The sequence below is a fragment of the Mauremys mutica genome, chromosome 16, assembly GCF_020497125.1.
Source record: "Mauremys mutica isolate MM-2020 ecotype Southern chromosome 16, ASM2049712v1, whole genome shotgun sequence".
In the NCBI taxonomy this organism is placed as follows: domain Eukaryota; kingdom Metazoa; phylum Chordata; order Testudines; family Geoemydidae; genus Mauremys; species Mauremys mutica.
The window spans coordinates 20548725-20570884 of NC_059087.1; the positions used below are offsets into that span (position 1 = coordinate 20548725).

General features: G+C 40.8%; 1 protein-coding gene across 3 annotated transcripts in view; it reads left to right on the top strand.

Moving 5' to 3' along the window:
- The window catches only part of CABIN1 (calcineurin binding protein 1), a 223059-nt gene extending 203365 nt beyond the window's left edge, over positions 1 to 19694 (top strand). For all 3 annotated transcript variants that reach the window (XM_044990035.1, XM_044990037.1, XM_044990036.1), the window contains exons 35-37: positions 15130 to 15294; positions 17617 to 17843; positions 18384 to 19694. In XM_044990035.1, the coding sequence (XP_044845970.1) occupies positions 15130 to 15294; positions 17617 to 17843; positions 18384 to 18527 (536 nt within the window). In that variant the 3' untranslated portion in view covers positions 18528 to 19694. The remainder of the gene's footprint in view (positions 1 to 15129; positions 15295 to 17616; positions 17844 to 18383) is intronic.
- Positions 19695 to 22160: the final 2466 nt, after the last annotated feature.

Genomic DNA, 22160 nt, shown 5'->3' on the forward strand with positions numbered 1-22160 from the left:
TGTCTTTGGTGTTTGTTAATTGCATTGAAAATTTCCACAGTTATCCAAAATTATTTAGTCCTCTCTTGCATTCAGATAATCAAAATTGTAGTTTGTAGATGACTATTTCATAAATTAATATTTACATTATGGGCACGATGGTCAAAAGTGCCTAAAGCCCTTTTTCAGAAGTGACTTGGCCCCTGTCTGTATAAAGAAACTAATCACACTATTTTCAGATAATATTAAAAGCCAGAGACAAATTTACACAAGCCCGGTATGTTTACTGTTAAGAATGAAACGTCATATATCCATCCAGGCACTGTAGAATGGAGCAAATCAGAGTAGTGTTACGGTAGTACCAACGTATTGGAGGCATACTCATTAACAGTCATCATCAATACTTCATGAGCTAGTCTCAAACTGGTTTGTTTGAAAGAAATTTTGCTTTGTGACTGAGTATCTTTGTATAGTTTATGCGCACACACCAACTGTACATGATTTTTTTCCTTATGTAATCAGCCTTGGCAGCTAAATGCACATAATCTTCTGAATACATCAGCAACAAAGAGAAAACCAGGGAGAAATCAATTTTCCCAACGAGCTAATCTCTCAGAGAGTACAGGATGAAATTGAAATTTAACATCCGCCACTAATAGTCACATTATAATCACCTCCCATTTCTTCTCCACAAATCCTGTGGTGGGAGGGAGAGAATGTTGCAGTCAGATTTGTCCCGAAATGGAATTATATGGTATTATTATGGGATGTCTTTCCAGGCTTGTTCAACAGAGAATAATTCAGGTCCATCCCTGGAGGAGGAAAAAAAATGAAACCTCTGCCTTTTAAAGTTGTGCTCTCACTGAGCAGAGAAGTAGGAATGACAATGCAGGTTTGAGCTCCCATGTGCCATTGCTTTACACGTAAAACTCATAAGCACTTCTGACATACTTTCCTCTATCTAATTTTCCAGGCCATCCTGCAGTGGCTGGAACATTTATTTTAATCTTTTGACTCTGTAGGCCTTTCAGGGATTTGTGAGGCTTCTGATGGCTTCTTTCATGGTTTCTGTACATCTTCCGGTGGTGGGAGAGGGGTGGGTTAGCTGCCAAAATTATTGCCCTGAAGTCTCCTGTCTGAAGATCAAGAGGCTTTCTCTGTACAGCTCTCATTTCAGTGCTGAGTGCCTGTATTGTTTCCGGCTGTCTGGATCTCAGATCCACCTGACAGGTCGTTTCCCTAGCTGAGAGAGACACCAATTACTGCTCTGTCCTTTGCTTCTTTTTTCTTTCTACTCCTCCCCTAGCCACACCCCCACTTTTTAAACAATGATTGCTAAATTCATAAGTTTTACCCTTTCTTTTTGCTCTTTTCTGCCATTATTTCTCCTTTTCTATGTAAAGTCTCTGCCTCATTTTTCAAGTAATCTTTTTATTTTTCACCCTTTTTCCTTCCTTCCTTTCCTTTTAATTGCCACTTTCATACCCCCACCATGTCTGTTTGTCCATCTCAGAGGATTCTCTGTCCCCAAGTATTAACTACTGTAATTCTTCATGACTTCATAAAGGAATTACACAATAGTTTTCCAAGCAGTGTTGGTGTCCTGCCAGTCATTCCCCATGTAAACATTTTAATGAGATCTTGCAACTGGTATACAGCAACCAGTACAGAAACTACAGCACAATGAAGTCCAATGACCAGGTGCTAATGACAGCATGGAAACTTCCTACATTTAGGTATAAATTCACATGGGGCTGCCAGCCTTCTTAGCTTGGCATAGAATTGACTCAGGGGAGAGCTGTAAAATAGGTCAAGTAGGATAAACCCTCTCCAGCTCTGCCACACAATTCCAATAGCTGTACTGTTCCATCGCTCTGAAAATCTTACTAGAGTGGTTGTTTTTTTCCCAGATGGTCTCCCTTTTTTCCCCCCATTTCTTAATCCAGTGATGATTATTAGAAGGAAAACATTAACATGGGTCCAGGCAAGGAGGTACAGGATAGCAAGAGAGGATTTCCACATCTGGATTTATTCAGAAGTGAGGCTGACTCTGCTTGAAACCAGTATTGCACTATATCTGCATATAAAATGGAGGGAGGGGGAAATGGGGTCCTGCCCCGCTAAATAAATGCTGAGATTTTTAAAGGACATTAAAATATAAGGTTAAGATTTTAACTGGTGAAATTCTGCTGTTTTATGATGATTCCTTTGACATGCCTTCTGCCCTCCTTGTCTGTCCCCTTCCCAGGAGCAGCAGCAGATCACTGACATTGTATTCTGGTCTCCATTCCTTCACAAAGGAATCACAGTGCAGTATATGGAGGAGAGCTGGGTCCCCCTGGTGAGACTAGAGCAGAATGCACTGAGGATTTTAAAAAAAACAGGAGTACTTGTGGCACCTTAAAGACTAACAAATTTATTGTAGCATGAGCTTTCGTGAGCTAAAGCTCACTTCTTCGGATGCATAGAATGGAACACACAGACAGGAGATATTTATACATACAGAGAACATGAAAAGGTGGAAGTATGCATACCAACAGGCAGAGTCTAATCAATTGAGATGAGCTATCGTTAGCAGGAGGAAAAAAAACTTTTTGAAGTGATAATTAAGATGGCCCATAGAAGGTGTGAGGAGAACTTAACATAGGGAAATAGATTCAATTGGTGTAATGACCCAACCATTCCCAGTCTTTATTTAGACCACAGTTAATGGTATCTAGTTTGCATATTAATTCAAGTTCAGCAGTCTCTCTTTGGAGTCTGTTTTTGAAGTTTTTTTGTTGCAAAATTGCCACCTTCAAGTCTGTCACTGAGTGGTTAGGAAGGTTGAAGTGTTCTCCCACTGGTTTTTGAATGTTATGATTCCTGATGTCAGATTTGTGTCCATTTATTCTTTTGCGTAGAGACTGTCCGGTTTGGCCAATGTACATGGCAGAGGGGCATTGCTGGCACATGATGGCATATATCACGTTGGTAGATGTGCAGGTGTACGAGCCCCTGATGGTGTGTCTGATGTGATTAGGTCCTGTGATGGTGTCACTTGAATGGATATGTGGACAGAGCTGGCATCGGGCTTTATTGCAAGGATAGGTTCCTGGGTTAGTGTTTATGTTGTATGGTGTGCGGTTGCTGGTGAGTATTTGCTTCAGGTTGGGAGGCTGTCTATAAGCAAGGACTGGCCTGTCTCCCAAGATCTGTGAGAGTGAGGGATCATCTTTAAGGATAGGTTGTAAATCTTTGATGATGCGCTGGAGAGGTTTTAGTTGGGGGCTGTAGGTGATGGCTAGAGGTGTTCTGTTATTTTCTTTTTAGGCCTGTCCTGTAGTAGGTGGCTTCTGGGTACTCTTCTGGCTCTGTCAATCTGTTTTTTCACTTCAGCAGGTGGGTATTGTAGGTTTAAGAATGCTTGATAGAGATCTTGTAGGTGTTTATCTCTGTCCGAGGGATTGGAGCAAATACGGTTGTATCTTAGAGCTTGGCTGTAGACAATGGATCGTGTGGTGTGTCCGGGATGGAAGCTGGAGGCATGTAAGTAAGTATAGCGGTCAGTGGGTTTCCGGTATAGGGTGGTATTTATGTGACCATCGTTTATTAGCACAGTAGTGTCTAGGAAATGGACCGCTTGTGTGGATTGGTCTAGGCTGAGGTTGATGGTGGGATGGAAATTGTTAAAATCTCGGTGGAATTCCTCGAGGGCTTCTTTTCCATGAGTCCAGATGATGAAGATGTCATCAATGTAGCGCAAGTAGAGTAGGGGTGTTAGGGAACGAGAGTTAAGGAAGCGTTGTTCTAAGTCAGCCATAAAGATGTTGGCATACTGAGGGGCCATGCGGGTACCCATAGCAGTGCCACTGACTTGAAGATATATATTGTCCCCAAATGTGAAATAGTTGTGGGTGAGGACAAAGTCACAAAGTTCAGCCACCAGGTTAGCCGTGATATTATCGGGGATACTGTTCCTGATGGCTTGTAATCCATCTTCGTGTGGAATGTTAGTGTAGAGGGCTTCCACATCCATAGTGGCCAGAATGGTGTTTTCTGGAAGATCATTGATGGATTGTAGTTTCCTCAGGAAGTCAGTGGTGTCTCGAAGATAGCTGGGAGTGCTGGTAGCATAGGGCCTGAGGAGAGAGTCCACATAGCCAGACAATCCTGCTGTTAAAGTACCAATGCTTGAGATGATGGGGCGTCCAGGATTTCCAGGTTTATGGATCTTGGGTAGCAAATAGAATACACCTGGTCGGGGTTCCAGGCATGTGTCTGTATAGATCTGTTCCTGTGCTTTCTCAGGGAGTTTTTTGAGCAGATGGTGTAGTTTCTTTTGGTAATCATCAGTGGGATCAGAGGGTAATGGCTTGTAGAATGTGGAGTTAGAGAGTTGTCTGGTAGCCTCTTGTTCATATTCCGACCTATTCATGATGACGACAGCACCTCCTTTGTCAGCCTGTTTGATTATGATGTCAGAGTTGTTCTTGAGGTTGTTGATGGCATTGTGTTCAGCACGGCTTAGGTTATGGGGCAAGTGATGTTGCTTTTCCACAATTTCAGCCCGTGCACGGTGACGGAAGCAATCTATGTAGAAGTCTAGTCTGTTGTTACCTGCCTTCAGTTGCCTTGTTTTTACTTCTACCTTAGCTACTGCCTGTTATGGTGATGGTACTCAGTGGTACAGATAATTATCACTTTTGACTTCCAAATACATGAAATTGTTTTAGTTTGCCATGATGCATTCTTCCTGAAACTTGTAAATGACCCTTTTACTCACATGCAAAACAGATTTTTATCAAATATTGAAGCTGTGACATACCCCTTCCAAAACTAGGAAGTTCAGAGTTAAGACAAATACTCCATCCTTAGTTCTTTCTATAATGTCTAAGTATTGCAACATACATACTGTGTAAATATCCTGCTTTGATCCCAGATATTTGTCGTGCTTGGACACAACGGAACAAGTTAAGAATGTAGTGATCATTCTGAAAGTACCTAAGCTTTATAACCCTATCTGTTGAAATATAGTAAATGAGATGCAGAGATGGTTGAAGAAGACTGCGTAGGGCCCAGGAGGTTGAGTGACAATATGATAATAGCTATAGAGAAGGAACTGGTACTAGATTTGATTCAGCATGAGAAATAATGGATAGTGTCATGGGGTCACCCGCCACACTGGCACCACCTGCTGGGCATTTTGAGAATTAGCTCAGTCCCAGCAGGTGCATCCTTGGGGGGGGGGGTGGCTCTCCCATCCCTGCTTCTGCCTGCAAACCAGTTACGACTCCTTTCTCTTGGCGTCTGCTTCACGGCACAGCCCTCAAGCTGTGTCACCATCCAGTTCCTCCCCCCCAAACCCTTTCCAGGGGACTCCTCCAACAAGAGTCCAGCCGCTCCTTGCAGCGGCTCAGCAGTGCACAGCCGGGCCACTCCTTCAGCAGCTATTGGGGGAGGGGAGGGCGTGCAGGCCTGCCCACTGCTCCAGGCCCCGGGCCAGGGACCCTGCAAATGGAAGCTTCTTGCTGCCTCTTCCTTCCAGCACAGAGTCTCTATTCCCTGAGCCACTTTCCTGTAGCCTCAGTTCCTTCTGCTCCTGCCTCTGGCTCCAGCTTCTTTTCCTTCTTCCTAGGGCCTCGAGCCTGTAAATCCTGGCAGCCTGCCAAGAGCCCTCTGGGAAGCCAGTTTTCTCCCTGCAGCAGATTCTCTTGCACTGGTCTGCAGCTTCCTTTTATATGGGCTGGCTGGGCCCTGATTAGCTGGGCCAGCCTCCACCCTAATTGGCTGTTTCCTCTGCAGCCACACCTTTGGCTGGCTGCCTGCCGCTCAGCCTTGCTAGGCTGATTTGAGCCCTCGCAGAGCCAGTGCGGGGCGGGCGCCCCATCAGAGGCAGGAATAGTGAGCTCAAGAGCAGAAGCTCAAAATAAAGGTGGTTATAATAATAATAATAATATATGGAAATATACCTATCTCATAGAACTGGAAAGGACCCTGAAAGGTCATCGAGTCCAGCCCCCTGCCTTCACTAGCAGGACCAAGTACTGATTTTGCCCCAGATCCATAGGTGGCCCCCTCAAGGATTGAGCTCACAACCCTGGGTTTAGCAGATCAGTGCTCAAACCACTGAGCTATCCCTCCCCCCCCGTTGTAGGATAGGAAGTCTTTAACATATGTTAATACAGCATTTAATATGGCAGGGTGTGGAATTTTGCTTCCCCACTTCAGAGACCTATCAGGATCGTGTTAAGATGGTTTCACTTATATCTCTGAGACAATACCCAGAGAGTCACGATGGGCACTTGCTCTTCCATCTCCAGAGTTCTCAGAGGGATTCTACCTCCATTTCTGATATCTTTTTTCAATATAAAGCAACAAAGAGAGATTGTGAAACAGCATGGACTAAAATGCCAGATGTTTACAGAAGACACCCAGCTCTACATCACCTTCACATCAGATACAAATAGCACAGTCTCCCAGCTGTCCTGAACTTGGTTGAGTTCAGCAATTGGATGCAGAGCAGTTGATGGAAGCTGAAGCCTGAAAAGACTGAGGTGATACAAATAGAGTGGGAAGTACTTCAGAGAACTCTCAAACTCTCTTAACCTTATCTTCCATTGAGCGCATCTGCCTTCATATTAATACAGTACATAGTGTAAGTGTTCATCTTGATTCCTCACTGATTTTGAATAGCTGCTGCCACCCAAAATCCCGTTTTTCCATCTGTGGCTGATTAGATGGGACCCCCTTCTGTTTTGTTTGGACTTAGCTACAGTGATCCACAGCAACTTCTGGGTTTGCTTATTATAATTTTCTGTACCTGGGGACAAAATGCCAAACTTTGTAAAAGCTACTTTTAGTTCAGAGCATAGCAGTCCATCTGCTCTCCAATGCAGAATGCCAAGATCACATGACCCCATTTCTCATTCTCTTCTCTGAATACTGAATTAAATTCAAGGTTTCAGTCCTTGTCTTCAAAGCCATCTTTGGGACTGGACCGAGTTAACTTGGGGACTTCCTAACCCTGTGTGATCAATGATCTCCATTGACAGCTATGTTCCACTGGAAAATGGAACTGTCAGACCTAAGAATGGTACCTGGTTGCAGAGAAGATGGAGCTTTCTCAGCGATTGGCCCAAAAAACTGAAACTTGCTCCTGGAAGAGAACCATTATGACCATTAATCCTTGTCTTCCTTCTGAGTGAAATGCAAAACCCAAGCCTTCCCACGGCATCACATTTTTAAAAAATCATTTTTCTTGCATGCCTTCTGGTTTTTAGGAACGTTTTTTCCTTTATCTCTTTTTTTTAAAATGTGATGTTATTTTGGGTAAGCTCTACCAAAGAGATGGGTTTGGCATTTCATTCTGAAGCTGCTGAGGTTCATGGTTAACAAGATCTCTTCTAGGAGTGAGTTTCAGCTTTGTAGGTAATCTCATTTTAAATCCTTCTATTTTTATAAATCCTTATGTCTTTTTCTTTGTTGTCTTGTCCCCCCCACTTCCATTTTCCATCTCTCCGTCCCTTATTTCCCTTTTTTCTCTTGACCCTTTCCTGTTTTTCCTGAGTTTTCATCTCCATTTTTCATAAGGTTTTCTGAAATAGGGCAAGCAATGTGGTATCTGTTCATTGTTGTATATTCCAAGGTGAGATTTTACAGTGGATGGATTTGCTAGTAGGAATAAACCAGGCAGCTTCCGAGCCAGTCACAAGTAGTCTGTGTTTACTCTTTCTAATCTCTTGCTGCAGCCACCACCTAAGCTTGGCCTTGGTATACTCACTTCCCTTTGTCTCATCCATTAAGATCCATGCCTTTCATGCAGGTTTTTTTCTTCTCTTCACCACAGGTGCACTCTGAGAACAACCTCACTTTTGAATGTCAGTGTTTGTGAAGGATCTCTTAATTCCCTCTTGTCTCACATTCAGACAGCACAAGCTGATCACTTGATTGGATACTTCTCTCCCTTCTCCTCCTCACGACATACCTATTTGGAGTACAGCAGATTGAGTTAACTAGCTAGCATGATACATTAATGCCAAAAACATTTCAGTTCATGTAGTGGCTTTACTGCCTTTCTTTTTCTGATGGCTACCATTTGAATTCCACTTGTATGATATATATTACAAACTCTGTGTCTCCAGAATCCCTTGATAGAATTAAACCTGTGTATGAGATCTGTTATGTATATGTATACATGCAATTAAAGCAACAAAGATAGACCTACAATATACCAAATCGTGATAAAGATATTGGGATGTATCTTGCTGAGACAGGGTGACCTTCTAAGAGGAGTGGGTAGTGAGACATAGCATATGGACTTTTGACTGTACATACATTTCAGATTTATACTATGGGCTAGATTTTCAGTTGTTGGCCACCTCTTTTTTTTGTATGCAGAATTGCAAACATGCATGGACACTAATCTTTGCATGCACTTTTTACATGGTGTAACATCCTTGTTAATTGAAATGTTAGTAATTGCACCCAGAAAATCCATTAATGTCAATGGTGGTTTTGAGTGCAAATGCTAACTCTTACATGCACATTGCTGTTATACTATGCAAACGAAATAACTGTGCACATGCAAGTGATAGAAATTTTAGTAGGTGTGATCACCTGCGTGTGCGCCCATTAACCCAAGTGAAGGCTGAATAGAGGCCCAGATGAAAATCTACTCCACTGCTATTGCATAACTTATTTATACAATGCTTTAAAAGTTTTTTTTAACCATTCACCAGTCTAATGGCAACTTTCACTAACCTCTACTGTGTTTATTTGGCTTGGGGACAAGAAAAGATTAAATATTGTCAGAGAAGGGAGAGACTTGCGGCTTTTTCCAGGCAGCTATTAAATTTAAACAACATAAGAACATAACGGCCATTCTGGGTCAGACCAAAGGTCCATCTAGCCCAGTATCCTGTCTTCCAACAGTGGCCAATGTCAGGTGCCCCAGAGGGAATGAACAGAACAGATAATCATCAAGTGATCCATCCCCTGTTGCCCAATCCCAGTTTCTGGCAAATAGAGGTTAGGGATACCATCCCTACCCATCCTGGCTAATAGCCATTGATGGACCTATCCAACAGATTAACGTACATAAAATTCACCAGCAATGGACTACAAATGAAAAACTGCTGCTGTACTCTAGTAGTGCTGTGTACAATGTTGATCTCTCCAAGTTATTAACTACTGTTGAGTCAGATGTTAAGACACTAAAATCAGGTAGCTTACTGTTTTTTAAATGACACTGTAAAGAAATCATGGAACTGGACACCAAACTTCAGTCTTCAATAAATATTTAGAAAGAGATTTAAAAGTTTAATATAAGAAAAAGGATTTGGGGAACAAAACATTATTTTTTTAAGGTTTCCCCTTCCCCCATGTGCATCTGGGGTTCTAAGTATTCATAGACCTAGATATAGATACTCTCACCTTTCCATTAGAGTGCAGTATTCTCTTCACCATGGTATCTGAGCATCTTTCATTTAATCATATCACAGAACTTTGTTCCAAAACTTTACCTTCTTCAAGGTTTCTCTGAAAGGAATTTTTATCACTGTGGCTTTGTGCTTCATTGTTGTATCTAGTTTCTTGCATGTTGCACTTCCATTCAAATACTCATTACTTGTCATTCTTGTCACAGTTTGTGCACTGATATTGGTCACAATGTTTTTAAGCCCTCTTCCAACTTCCACGCTCTACCTTTTTTTTTCTCTTCATCTGTTCCAATATAACTTTCTCCACTCTGTGTATTTAAGTGGGTCTTCATGATAAAGACCTAGAATCCTAGAGATATAAAAGCCATATTAAGTCATCTAATCCATTTCCCTGCAGGTACAATATTGTTCCCTTTAGAGAAGCAGCATAGACTAAACTAAGCACAATACTGTCAGCCAGAAATACCAAAATGCTAATCCTACCTCTGTGACTTATTTGCTGTCTGGTCTTGGACATGTTTCTTAACTCTCTGTGGAGCACTTATCTCTTCTCCCTTTTATAGGCATGGAGCTCTCCTCTCTTCAGGCTGAGGGTAGGCAGGGTGCAGAAAGCTTTTCTATCGTGTGCACGGCCTTAAGCACTAGCACAGCACTTTGAAGGCTCACTGATCACTTCAAAAAAAAGGGGGGGGGGGAGGGGGAAATGGGGGCGTGGAGTTCAGAGCAGAGCATTTGTCCCCATATCTATGCCCCATCTGAAAAACAGGGATAGCAATACTTACCTACCTTGCATGGTGAATTAAGGTTTGATTCTGTAGCCCTGTGCTCGAGCTGAGGGTAGTACTTACATGCAATTAAACCCACTGAGGTCACTGAGACTAATCATGTGAGTACTATTCAGTACAAGTAAAGATTGCAGAATTGAGTCTTCACTGTGTCTAAAGTGTTTTTATGATATAAAAGTACTATAGGACTGCTTAATAGTATTATGTTTCCCAGTGTTTCCTCTCATAATACAATACTTGTAGGGTTTTTTGTATTGTCTACTTAAGCACTTGATACTTTTGGCCATGGTTTCCCCCAGTCATACCTTTTGGAAACCCAGTTATGAATCTGTTTTGGAGTTTGAGTTCAGAGCTCAGCTCTTTCATCTTTCCTATGATGAGATGATATTTTGCTCTTTCTCTTCCTCTCTTTTAGTCCTTAATATGTCTTTGTGTGTGTATGTATTAATAGTTCCCTCCTTGAACAGCTGGAAAGCATCTGCTTAAGGTGTTAGTCTCATTATCCAGTTTGTTTTGTCAGTTTTTGTCAATAAATAAAGGCAGGTGTTTGATTTTGATTAAAACATTAACATCATAATGTTGGTCTCTTTTAATACCTTACGGTACAAGAAAATCAAATGACACTGTACAGAGCACAAGGAGAGCAGAGCAGCAGTTTATCACTTACAGCCCCTCTGCTTGTAAACTTTCTGTTCATGTGTAAAATGCAGGGAGAATATTTGCCATTTTTTTCATTGTATACATGTTAGAGTAGCAAAATAATGTGTCGTATTTGTATATATGATGCTCACTGGAAGTGTATAATATATATATCTACAGTTGTGTATATATGTATATAATATGTTCTCTGTATAAAGAGAGGCAGTGAAAGAGAATATTAACTATAATGAAGTCATGAACCCAGGCGCCCGCTATAGGCATCTGCAAACACTGGTTACCCTGGCAACAAGTGGAAAGAGGTTGGAGAGGAAAGCTGGAGTAGGTTGTTGCACTGAATTGTTTTCAGCTTGTTTCTTCCTCACTAAAGCAGGGAGATGTTGAAAGGTATGATGTGCCTCTTTCTATTGTGTATATTATATTATGTATAATAGAGAACTGTTGGGAAGGGGTACGCTAAAATGTTATCTTATTCAGCTTCATTTTGCTCAGACAGACATGAACTTTTCTATTTAAATATTAACATAAATTTTCTATGTTGCAAATCTGTGTTTTCCCTTTGTGCTTACAGTTTGCAAGTTGCACTATAGTGTTTGAGTGCCAAATAAATCTCTGAAGTACTGTGTCTGTCCCATCTTCTGTCCAGGGACTGGTGGCTATTGCATCTCCTCTTAATGTCTTCAAAACCTGATTTTATTTTGAAGCTGGGTTTGTAGAACTAACGTCTGAAAATCTACCAGGCTCGTACCAGTACTGTGTGATATAGAAAGATCTAGTTGAACAGGACTAAAAATGAGCTTCTGAACACCTCTAGACTGTGCTGTATCGATTTCCTTGTGCTCTTGTGCTGATGCAGAATATTGTAGCTCATGACTTAGTGGAGTCCTTGCCTCCCTGGGGAAAGTTTTTATAAGCAGAACTAGGACATTATGTTTGTCGGGGCTGTAACAGTGTCTTCTTCCACAAAGGCAAGTATCGGGATATTTTCTTCAGAATCTATTTTAGATGGATAGGAGAAAATTGAATTGCGTGTGTCTTTTTTTTGTTTATCCTTCAGTCTCTTGCTTTTTCTGTCTGTTCAAGGAGAAGAAATGTAGTGAATAACTTCCCATTATATTGAAGTGTCATTGGTACAAATTATGACAGGGACATTTGTATATGTATGTGTACACATCTGTGTGCAGTGAGACCACAGGTTAAGTGAAATTTTTTGGTATTTTGTTTGTAAATTCAGTTTTTAAACTTAGGAAAAAAAGATTATCTCAAGTAACCGTGGCACAAAACATCATAGTCACAAGAGAATAAAGAGTCTCAGCCAATATAGGGGCATAATTCAGTCACTGGGCATTTAACACCTCTGAGAGTAGAGTTATTGATTGATTAACTTGACATTGGCTCCTCGTTCTGGTAGTCTGGAGAATTCATTACAATATTATATTAACAATCACTGTTTCCAGAAAGATCTCAATACAAATTCATATTTAGAGTTATCAGATTTATGTCCTTTCATTTGTATTCTCTTAAGAGTGAAAGGGAGCTGGCAAATTAAATCTAATTTTATTCAAGTGAAATCTAATCTTACTCTGTAAAACTAGATATACAAGACAAATTCAAAAGAAATTAATAAAGCAAATTATTGAATATGGAACAAGTACATGGATAGACTACGTATATTTCAAGCTAGCACCATTAGGCTAAAATTTGATTGCTCAGAAGACTCAATCAACCAGGTCACGTGACACAATCTAGTTAGAATCAAAATATAGCAAATCAGTCCAAACAATGAAATACCTTATAATCAAATAAAGCAAATAATCAGCATTAAAGGATAAGTATTCAGTCATTAAGCAATAACAGAAATCACAGCTTTTAATGTGAATGAGTGGTAAACTTTAATTAGTTGCTGAATTATTAAGCCCCTGATATGGCTTAGCAGTCAGTGACATGTGATTTCTTCTTAGGTTACAGGATTTACAGCACACTCATATTAGTATTTTATCTAATGAAAGTAACAGTAGATGGCAAACCTAGGTGACTAAAGACCACTTTATGCTTATCCCAAATTCTTAAAATCTGTCATCTGAGATGTTGCAGCAGCAAGGTGGAATTTGATAGCATGGCTGTTGTACAGGATAATCCCCCAAAATTGTCATTGTTCTTCTGCTTCTCTTTTGGGGAGGCTGTGATGTTCCTTCCTCTCTACCTTAGAGTCAGAAGAATTTTTCTGCAGTCATTTGAGTCTGGAAGTCTAGAGCGTCTAGCCCACAACATATCCTCAAAGGTCAGCAGCATATAGGGCATTCATCCTGTCTTCAGTCCACTTCAGGGCTGCTGTTCTTTTTGTACACAGCCTCTGGTACTCTTGCTTATTGTTAAACCACACTTACACCTGATGTAGAGAGAATCCAAGGTAGCAGGCATCAGTTTAGGTGACTTTTTTTTTTTTTAAACCAATTAACATTTGCAAGTGCAATATTTTCACCACCACCTGGCTTGGTAAACTTATTCTCACAAACTGTTCAAGAAATTTAGGAATGTAACTCATTAAATAATTCTACCTAGATAAGGAATCCCAGGTTAGCTAGGTATTCCTTTTAATAGAGTTGGCAGGGTCTTCAGCCATAAAACCTTCCTTTCAAACTCCTGCTGCAAAAGAACATAAGAACGGCCGTACTGGGTCAGACCAAAGGTCCATTTATCCCAGTATCCTGTCTACCGACAGTGGCCAATGCCAGGTGCCCCAGAGGGAGTGAACCTAACAGGTAATGATCAAGTGATCTCTCTCCTGCCATCCATCTCCACCCTTTGACAAACAGAGTCTAGGGACACCATTCCTTACCCATCCTGGCTAATAGCCACTAATGGACTAAACCTCCATGAATTTATCTTTTAAACCCTGTTATAGTCCTAGCCTTCACAACCTCCTCAGGCAAGGAGTTCCACAAGTTGACTGTGCGCTGTGTGAAGAAGTACTTCCTTTTATTTGTTTTAAACCTGCTGCCTATTAATTACATTTGGTGACCCCTAGTTCTTGTATTATGGGAATAAGTAAATAACTTTTCCTTATCTACTTTCTCCACATCCCTCATGATTTTATATACCTCTATCATATCCCCGTTTAGTCTCCTCTTTTCCAAGCTGAAAAGTCCTACCCTCTTTAATCTCTCCGCATATGGGATCTGTTCCAAACCCCTAATCATTTTAGTTGCCTTTCTCTGGACCTTTTTATAGGCAAGAATCAAGCAGCAGAACATTAGTATAACAGATTGTGAGATCTTAGCTACGTTGGATGGAGATGGCAAAGTGGTTTTCTCATTGCAAAAAATACTGTTTTCTCCAGAAATGGTGGCAAGTTGAAATATATATTCCTTGGGTAGTAAGTGTTGTTATCAGTTAGTGAATCTAAGAAAGCTAACAGTTATTTCAACCTGTCCTTCCCAGAAAAGACTATGATTAGGATCTTATGGTAGTCAGTGAAAATTATACTACTCATATAAAACATGCAGTCCTGGCCTTGGAATCTATGAAAATTGCATTCAGTAAAATATTTTTCTAATATAAATTAGTATGGGTATGTGTGGGGCTGGGGTAGAGAGAAAGTGTGTAGCCAAACTGGTACACACACTATAAGGATTTGAGCTGTACGTGTATACACTTTTGAATGCCAGAATCTGGGAATTTCACAATGCGTTGATTAAAAAAAACGCATTAGTAAAACTACAGTAGATAATTCTTTGTCTCCAAATGGGATAAGCCAAGCTGCTGCTTCCACTGTGTCTTGGCACTCATAATAAATAACCTTGCTTGAAGGAGGTATTTACTATAGTATGTATCTTTTGTCACCAATAATCAGACACAGATCTCCTGGATCAGTGCTGGCATGGCACTCCAGCCAACTCTTCTACCTCTGCATTGTCTGTGTAACAGTGCTTATGACAGGAGTTCCAATCCCCAGGTCTCAAAAGTTGGTGATCACATATACACATTTAGGGAATTCATTTGGCACCCGGATGTGCCTTTGCATATGCGAGAATTATTTATCACGCACTGTTCCATCCAAACTTTAAAAATGCTGTGTTTTTAAAGGCTTCATGAAAATCTGTGCTTTAATTGATGGTACCAAGTGTCAGAATTGTAATGTTGCCACTTTAAATTGCCAGTATTTAATTTCAATCATGCTGTGGTTGAATAGTGGCAGAGTAACGAAATGCCCACTAGTTGTAAAATACACACAAAATCATTAGAATTGAAGAGATTTCTTATCTGTGAATTATCTTTCGTTAATGAAGAGGAGGAGGAGCTGGAAGGACCTTTGGAAGGGCTTGGATTTCAGCAGCAAGAGTCCCGACTTTGCCAGCAGATGAAAATGGCTACTGTTGCTCCGTCGCCTGAGGCTGCACGCTGGCAAGTGGAATCAGTGACCAGCACAAGCTCAGGACATGGCTGTACCCAAGGTAAGAGTATTTCATGCTCCATAGAAGCTGAATGGTCTTTCTTTTGGTTTCATTTCTGAAAGTTTGTTTTAATGAGCAATAAATCCATCTGTAGCAATCTTGTACCCCCCATGGGATATGCTTTCTCCAGCCTTCTCTCCATGCCTTCGGTCTTCCAGATTTTACAGACATTCATGGCAATGGCCCAGCTTCCTGGAGAAGTGCCTTATAATTCTTCATTGGTAATTCTCTTTGGCATATGACTTGCATGCTGAATACCAGTGGCAGCATAGCCAAACAAAAAGCACCATTGTACCTGGCCCTTGCTCTGTAGTCTATGCTGCTTTTAAAGTAATAGTCAGTTTAAAAAATAAAAAGCTTACTGAGATCTGCAGTATACCAAATCCAGGGGAGCTGTTAACATGTCCAATCCTTTTGTCACTGCTTCAGTTAGGCACTTTACTAACAGAGGATTCCTCCACTGTCCCAGATAAATTGGATACAGTTTGAAAGCAAAATCGGAAATTCACATTTATTACCTTTATTTTTTCCATGACTCTTCTCTTCTAATTAAACTGCTGGAGTGCCTGCCTCATGGAAAAAGATTTTCAGCAAGATTCAGAGAGAGATTGGACATTTATGTGGATAACAAGAATATTCATAGTTATAACAGTTAATGCTTTTTTTAAAAAATAAAGCCTCATGCTTCAGGGCGTAACCCTGTCTCTCTAACTGTTAGGGATTGGGGTAGGGACTGACTTCTTGTTCTATGTTTGTACAGCACCGAGCACTTTGGGGTCCGGGTCCATGATTAGGGCTCCTAGGTGTTATAGTAATACAAATATAAATAATAAGATGATACCTACATGGGAAGCAGGTTATCCTGCTTTTGCCTTCTGCTATGTTTCTTGCACCTTCCTCTGAAGCATCTGGCACTGTCCACACTCGGAGACAAGATGCTATGATATATCTTGTCTCCAAATGTGGACAGTGCCAAATGCTTCAGAGGAAGGTGCAGGAAACATAGCAGAGGGACCTCAGCTCTGATTGAGAGTGGCAGATCTGATGTTCCTCTGTAGTATTAAGGACACACCAAATTCAGTTTTACATCATTTTATAGGTGGTGATGTGTCTGCAGGCCTTCATAATTGAGAGTTCCATTTGGCTCTGATTAAATAGCCCTGCCTAATCCCAGTAAAACTGCCCAGCCTCTTACAGATTTCTAGAACTGAAAGTGTTTAATTTGAAGAGCCGGAGGTTGTAGTACTTCTTGTTATTGTACCTCTTACAGAGGTCTGCATCATGGATCAGGCTTGCATAATTTGATTTTATTGGTTGGTTGTTTATTGATGGAGTGTTTTTTGTCATAGTTCCATATATAAGGAGTAGCAGTATGGCTGAGAAATCTCTGTTATGGTCTCTCTCCTCTCTATGGACTAAGTAGGTCGACTAAGAGACAATATCTTGTACTGATCATTATTACAGAAATATTATTTTTAATTTGTATTACTGTAGCTCCTAGGAGCTCTAATGATAGACCAGGGCCCCACAGTGCCTAGGTGCTGTGCAAGCACACACCAAAAAGATAGTCTGTACTCCAAAGAGCTTACAGTCTAAGTGTAAGACAAGACAACAGCTGGATACAAACAAGACAGATGGGGAGAGTACAAAGAAACAATGAGACAGGAAGATAATGTAGCTGTGCAGATGTTTACAGGAAGCTCCTTCAAAGTGGAAGGGGCAAAATGGAATAAGGTGCTTGTTTGAACAAGCAGACAATGGATGCTGGGACCACTGGCTGATCTGAGGTGGGAGTCAACACCTCAGCAGTGGATGAGAGATGATAGGTTGCATGGGGTAGACCATGAGAGTGGTCTTGACAGGCAGCTTAAGTTAGATGCAGTAGAGAAGAAGGAGCCTGTGGAGGGCTTCAAAGAGAGGAGTGACACGGTCAAAGTGATGGTCTAGAAAAACTAACTTTGCAGTGGCATCTTGAATGGATGTGAGTGGGGCAATATTACATTTGCCACATATTGTGCTCTTCAAGGAAAGTTTGAGATATTGTGTCTCTTAAGACACTCTTAAGTTTGAGATATTGTCTCTTTTTTTGCTGTTATCTAGAGCACGAACTGCAGAATTCTGAATCATTTTCTACCACTTGGCATCTCCTTCTGCTCTTCCATTTCTTTTTCCATTTCTGAGTCTTCATACAAAAATCTTTGCCGTGAAATATATGGCTGGCTCAGATGATTTTTTTTTTAACTACGGTATTGTTTTCTATCCTTTGACGTATGTAATCATGGAAAACCACTAAAATTCTTTTCCTGATTCTTTTCTCCTCAGCCTCCGGTTCCAAGCCAGACGTCAGTTCCAATTCACAGTCCTTGGGAAGCCAGCAGAACAAGGCAGATAACACACGAGTAAAAACCCGCATTCTGCCCACCATGCCAAAGCTTTTTATCCCTTCATCTATCACCAAATTCCCACCTGAGATCACTGTCACCCCACCAACACCAACCTTACTTTCTCCAAAGGGCAGCATTTCAGAAGAGACAAAGCAAAAATTAAAGGTAATTCAAGAAAAAGAATAACTTTTAGGACATGTTTGGGTTTTGCCTTAATTCTCCCTTTAAAATGAAAATTTTCATGTCATTGGAACAACTGCTCCTTTTCCCAGCTCATCACAGGAGATGGTACAGGGTGTGGTCTGAGGCCTAGCTTCTCCCAAGTGGAGTTACTTTATGGACTAGTGAAGTGTAGGCTGTAGGTGAGCTCATAGCTATCATGGTCCCAGTGGTTGCAGGAGTTCATAGCTACTGCAGTCCTAGCAGTAGTCATGAAAAAGGACGAAGTAGAAATACAGTCTGAGTGGGATATCCAGCTGTTTCAGTCTGTGTCTTGCTATAGAGAGAACTTCAGGAGTACTGGCTGTGGGGAAGCTTACTGATGATTCAGTATTATGGAGCCGCAAGCTGGGACAAAGTTTTACAAATAAGGGGACTCATGAATGTTGAGGAATAGCAGACATTTGTCTTTGAGCCCTGTGATTGTGGGTTTATTCTAACTATTCAGCAATATATTTCTTTTTTTTTCTTTTTTCTTTGGGTCAGTCTGCTATTTTGTCTGCTCAGTCTGCAGCAAATGTAAAGAAGGAGAGTCTTTGTCAGCCAGCATTGGAGATCTTAGAAACCTCAAGCCAAGAGTCCTCACTGGAGAGTGATACTGATGAAGATGACGACTACATGGACATATGAATAGATTGCAGTGGTCATCACCAACAACACCAACCATATAACCATTCTTCTTGTTGTCAGCATCACTGCCAGGCAGCACATCTTGCTCTTTGTTGGCATTATCCTCCAATTAATCTTCATCAGCATTGTGTCATTCACCTCCATTATTTTCACCACCATCACTGCCTCTGTATTGCCTTCAAAAACTTCTCCATTCTACCCATCCTGATACTTGACAGAAAGGATGATTGGTCACCAGCCAGTTAATTCATCTGGACCAAAACACCACCCTTTAAACTCCAGTAAAGCCAGTCTTGTGAGCTGCAGGCATTTCTTTCTACTTGCTCTTGCTTCTCCAAACCAGATCCTTGGGAGCCATTCCAGTGGCTTTTTCTTTAAAGCTTCCCGTTAGCTGTCTTTTAGCATTTCCCCGTAGTTGACTTTTTCTCCAGATAATTTAGCAGCCCAGCCTCCTGCTCTGTGTTTCCAGCAAAGCTGAGTGGAGTGGAGGGAAGATGTTGGCAAGCCAGCAAAGGTTTGTCCTGGCATTACTGATTTCCCATGCCTTCTGGAGAGAATTGGTGAGTGTTTGGCTTCTTGGCACAGCCACAGGACATGTCAGAAATTGGCTGGATGACAGATTACCAGGAAGTTGGGTTTCCAACGTGGGCAGAAGTTTTGTCCCTCCCAACTTGTGCTCATTTCACTCTTACGTATTAAATCCAATAAAAGATTATTTACCTGAATGTTGGCTCAAAGAACTGGACTGAAGACACATGTTCCAGCATTGTCTTATGGTCCCTTCTCTTCTAATGGCCTTGGACAAGCATTTTGGGCCAGGGGCTAGATGATATTTTTATGGTGGTATTGGGGAATGTTATAGATTTCAATACCATTTCAGTCTGTTTTTTACAGAATGACACGAAAAGGTGTTTTTTATCTATCTGAAGAGGGATTGCTCACAGTTATTTATATGGGAAAATAATGGTAACAAACAGCATCTTTTTCTACTGAATGTTAACTTTGTAAAATAATGAATGCAAACCATGCAAAAATATATATAGATGCCACTTATATAATATGCATACAGCTTGCCATGTTAGATTGCTCTTTGTGTTTGGGGGGGAGGTGTTTTTTGTGCCGTGCGGAGCTTTGTATAAACTTTTTTTCTAATAAAGTAAAAATGTACTCATGGTTGCCTCTCTTAACTGCTGGTTGGAAAGAGCAGGATGTCTGTTCATCCTACCATGATTCTGGAAAAGGTGCCCTTTGTGGTAAGAGGAGGGATGCAAGGGGGAAAAAATCCATTATTTTGTAAAGACTGGCCACAAATCCATCTAAATACACCTGGTCTCACATCTCCATCTCCTCAAGAACTGGCCAAGGCCAGTTCAGGCAGTGTTGCCAAACATGCAGCCACAGGGAGCCCTGCAACAAAATCCATTCTACATTTTTTTCATGACATATCTGGGGTATTATTATTTGTATTATTTTAACACCTGAGAGCCCTATTCGTGGACCAGGACCCCATTGCACTGGACATTGTACAAACACAGAACAAAAGGACAGTCCCTTCCTCAGAGCTTACAGTCCACTCTTTGAATAACATAAGGGAAGAGAACATAGCCCAGTGATGACATATTGAAAGAGTATTTAACTGTACAAAACTGAAATTCATACACTATCATAGCAATCACTTTTTCTCATTAGGAGGAAGAACTTGTTTCTATACATGAATCCTTAACAGATATGAGCCCAGGTCAAAACAGAAATGCAAATATTTACAAACTTTAGAAGTGTTCAGGTCCAAAATTTGCATTTCAGACCCATTGTTCTAAACTTTAACTACCACCACAGAGTTTAGTTTGAATAGAGTATGACTGGGAAACTGACAGACAAGTCCACCAATCAGGACATCAACAAATTCTGATGAAACTAGGTGTAGTTAACAGAAATTACAAAATTATCTACATGAATCTAAGAGAGAGAGAGAGAGAGAATACTTGTCAGGATCAGTGAATGAGCAATGCAGATGTATTCGTTTTCAGTGAGGAAAGTATCCAGTGCTGTCTTGTTCATTAATTTGGCCTTCGTTTTTATAAACCGAATGCGTAGCACACTATGTTTTGTAGACATTAACTGACTGGGTTGTTGTCTGTGGGTTTTTTTAACATCTCGTGTTGTGTCTGTTTCTACGTAACATGAGCTCACCCAACAGGAGTGGTACAGTCCATCGCAAGAAATAGAAGACAGTGAACAGTATGGACCTCAGGGCCAAACGTCGATGGATCATATAATTCTATGCAATGTTCATTCAAACACATGGACTTCACCATGTAGGTCTTTGGTCAATATATACTCTCAGATGAATGGTTAAGTTTAAGATCATCTGAATTCTTGGCTCCATGTATATAGCATGAGTTTGGTGATACTATACCAAGACTGAGGATTTGATTGGATTTTTGACAGCCTATTTTCATTGTATTCCTTATACAATATGTATTGCGATTTTTCAGTAAAATTAATCTGGGTATTTTGTTTTAAAAACATTTAATTCCTAGGCTGCTATGATTTTTGTCTGCATAAATCAAAAACATATCTTTTATTTAAAGAATTAAGTTTGTAAGTGCAAAGTATTATATTTACCTTTATTTCTCCTGAGGATTCCAAGGTGCTAGAAATTTTTCTGATATATTTTCCATATTTTTCCAACATTTTCTAAAATGTCTGGGTCTTTCTTTCACTCCAACCCCACCTCCTTTTTTATGAGATGTGTTCTTTTTTGTGCTCATGAAAGGGTGTAACAAGGCTAGAGATTGCTTTGCTACCAGAAAATGGCAAGGTGAACATTGTAGGTCAGTTTGAAACACAGTGTTCTGTTTTTGTCTACAGTACTGTGTAATCTGTGCATTTGGCCTGGATTGAAAGCTCAGTTGCTTCTCTCCCTTCCTTTTATCTGTGATGCTTAATTCCCATTACCCTCAAGTGACTTGAGGACTTTCTTCTTCATACATATGAAGGTGGTTCATACTGATTTGGTACATGTACTGCCTCCTCCAAGCACCGGTCTTCAGCTACTGGCTACATACTGTGCTGGTAAGACTCATGCCATCTTTTATAATTATATTTCTGCTGACTTCAGCCAAAGGAACCACATACCTTCCTCATCCCCCAAACCATGTCTCTGTAAGTGGTGATTATTCAGTCACCATTCAACTCAGTGAAGCTTGTTCTGAGGCCAAAGATGCCAGTAAGGATGCATTTTGTGTGACATGCTTGAAGGGACCACACAGTGAACCCCGACTCTTTTAAAAACCAAGAGAGTGTAATTTGCACTCATTATCGCCTTTTTTGAGAGGCTGGTCAGTAAAGTCCAATAAAGTGGGATTTGTTCCAGTTATAGCCACTGGAGTAGCTGCACCAATGTAAAACCCTAAACTAGACAGGTAAAACTGATATTAGTCTTACTTCGGTGTAGTTTACCTCAGTTTCAAGCAGAGGTAAGCTGTGGTGGTACAAATCATATTTTATGGTGACTTGAAATCCCCAGTGTAGATAAGACACAATTATCAAGCTAACATCACTGCCAGCTTCAGACTTGCATATCAAGTGTAGGCATGTAGCGCAACTTCACTTATCTACCTCCTGTGATGA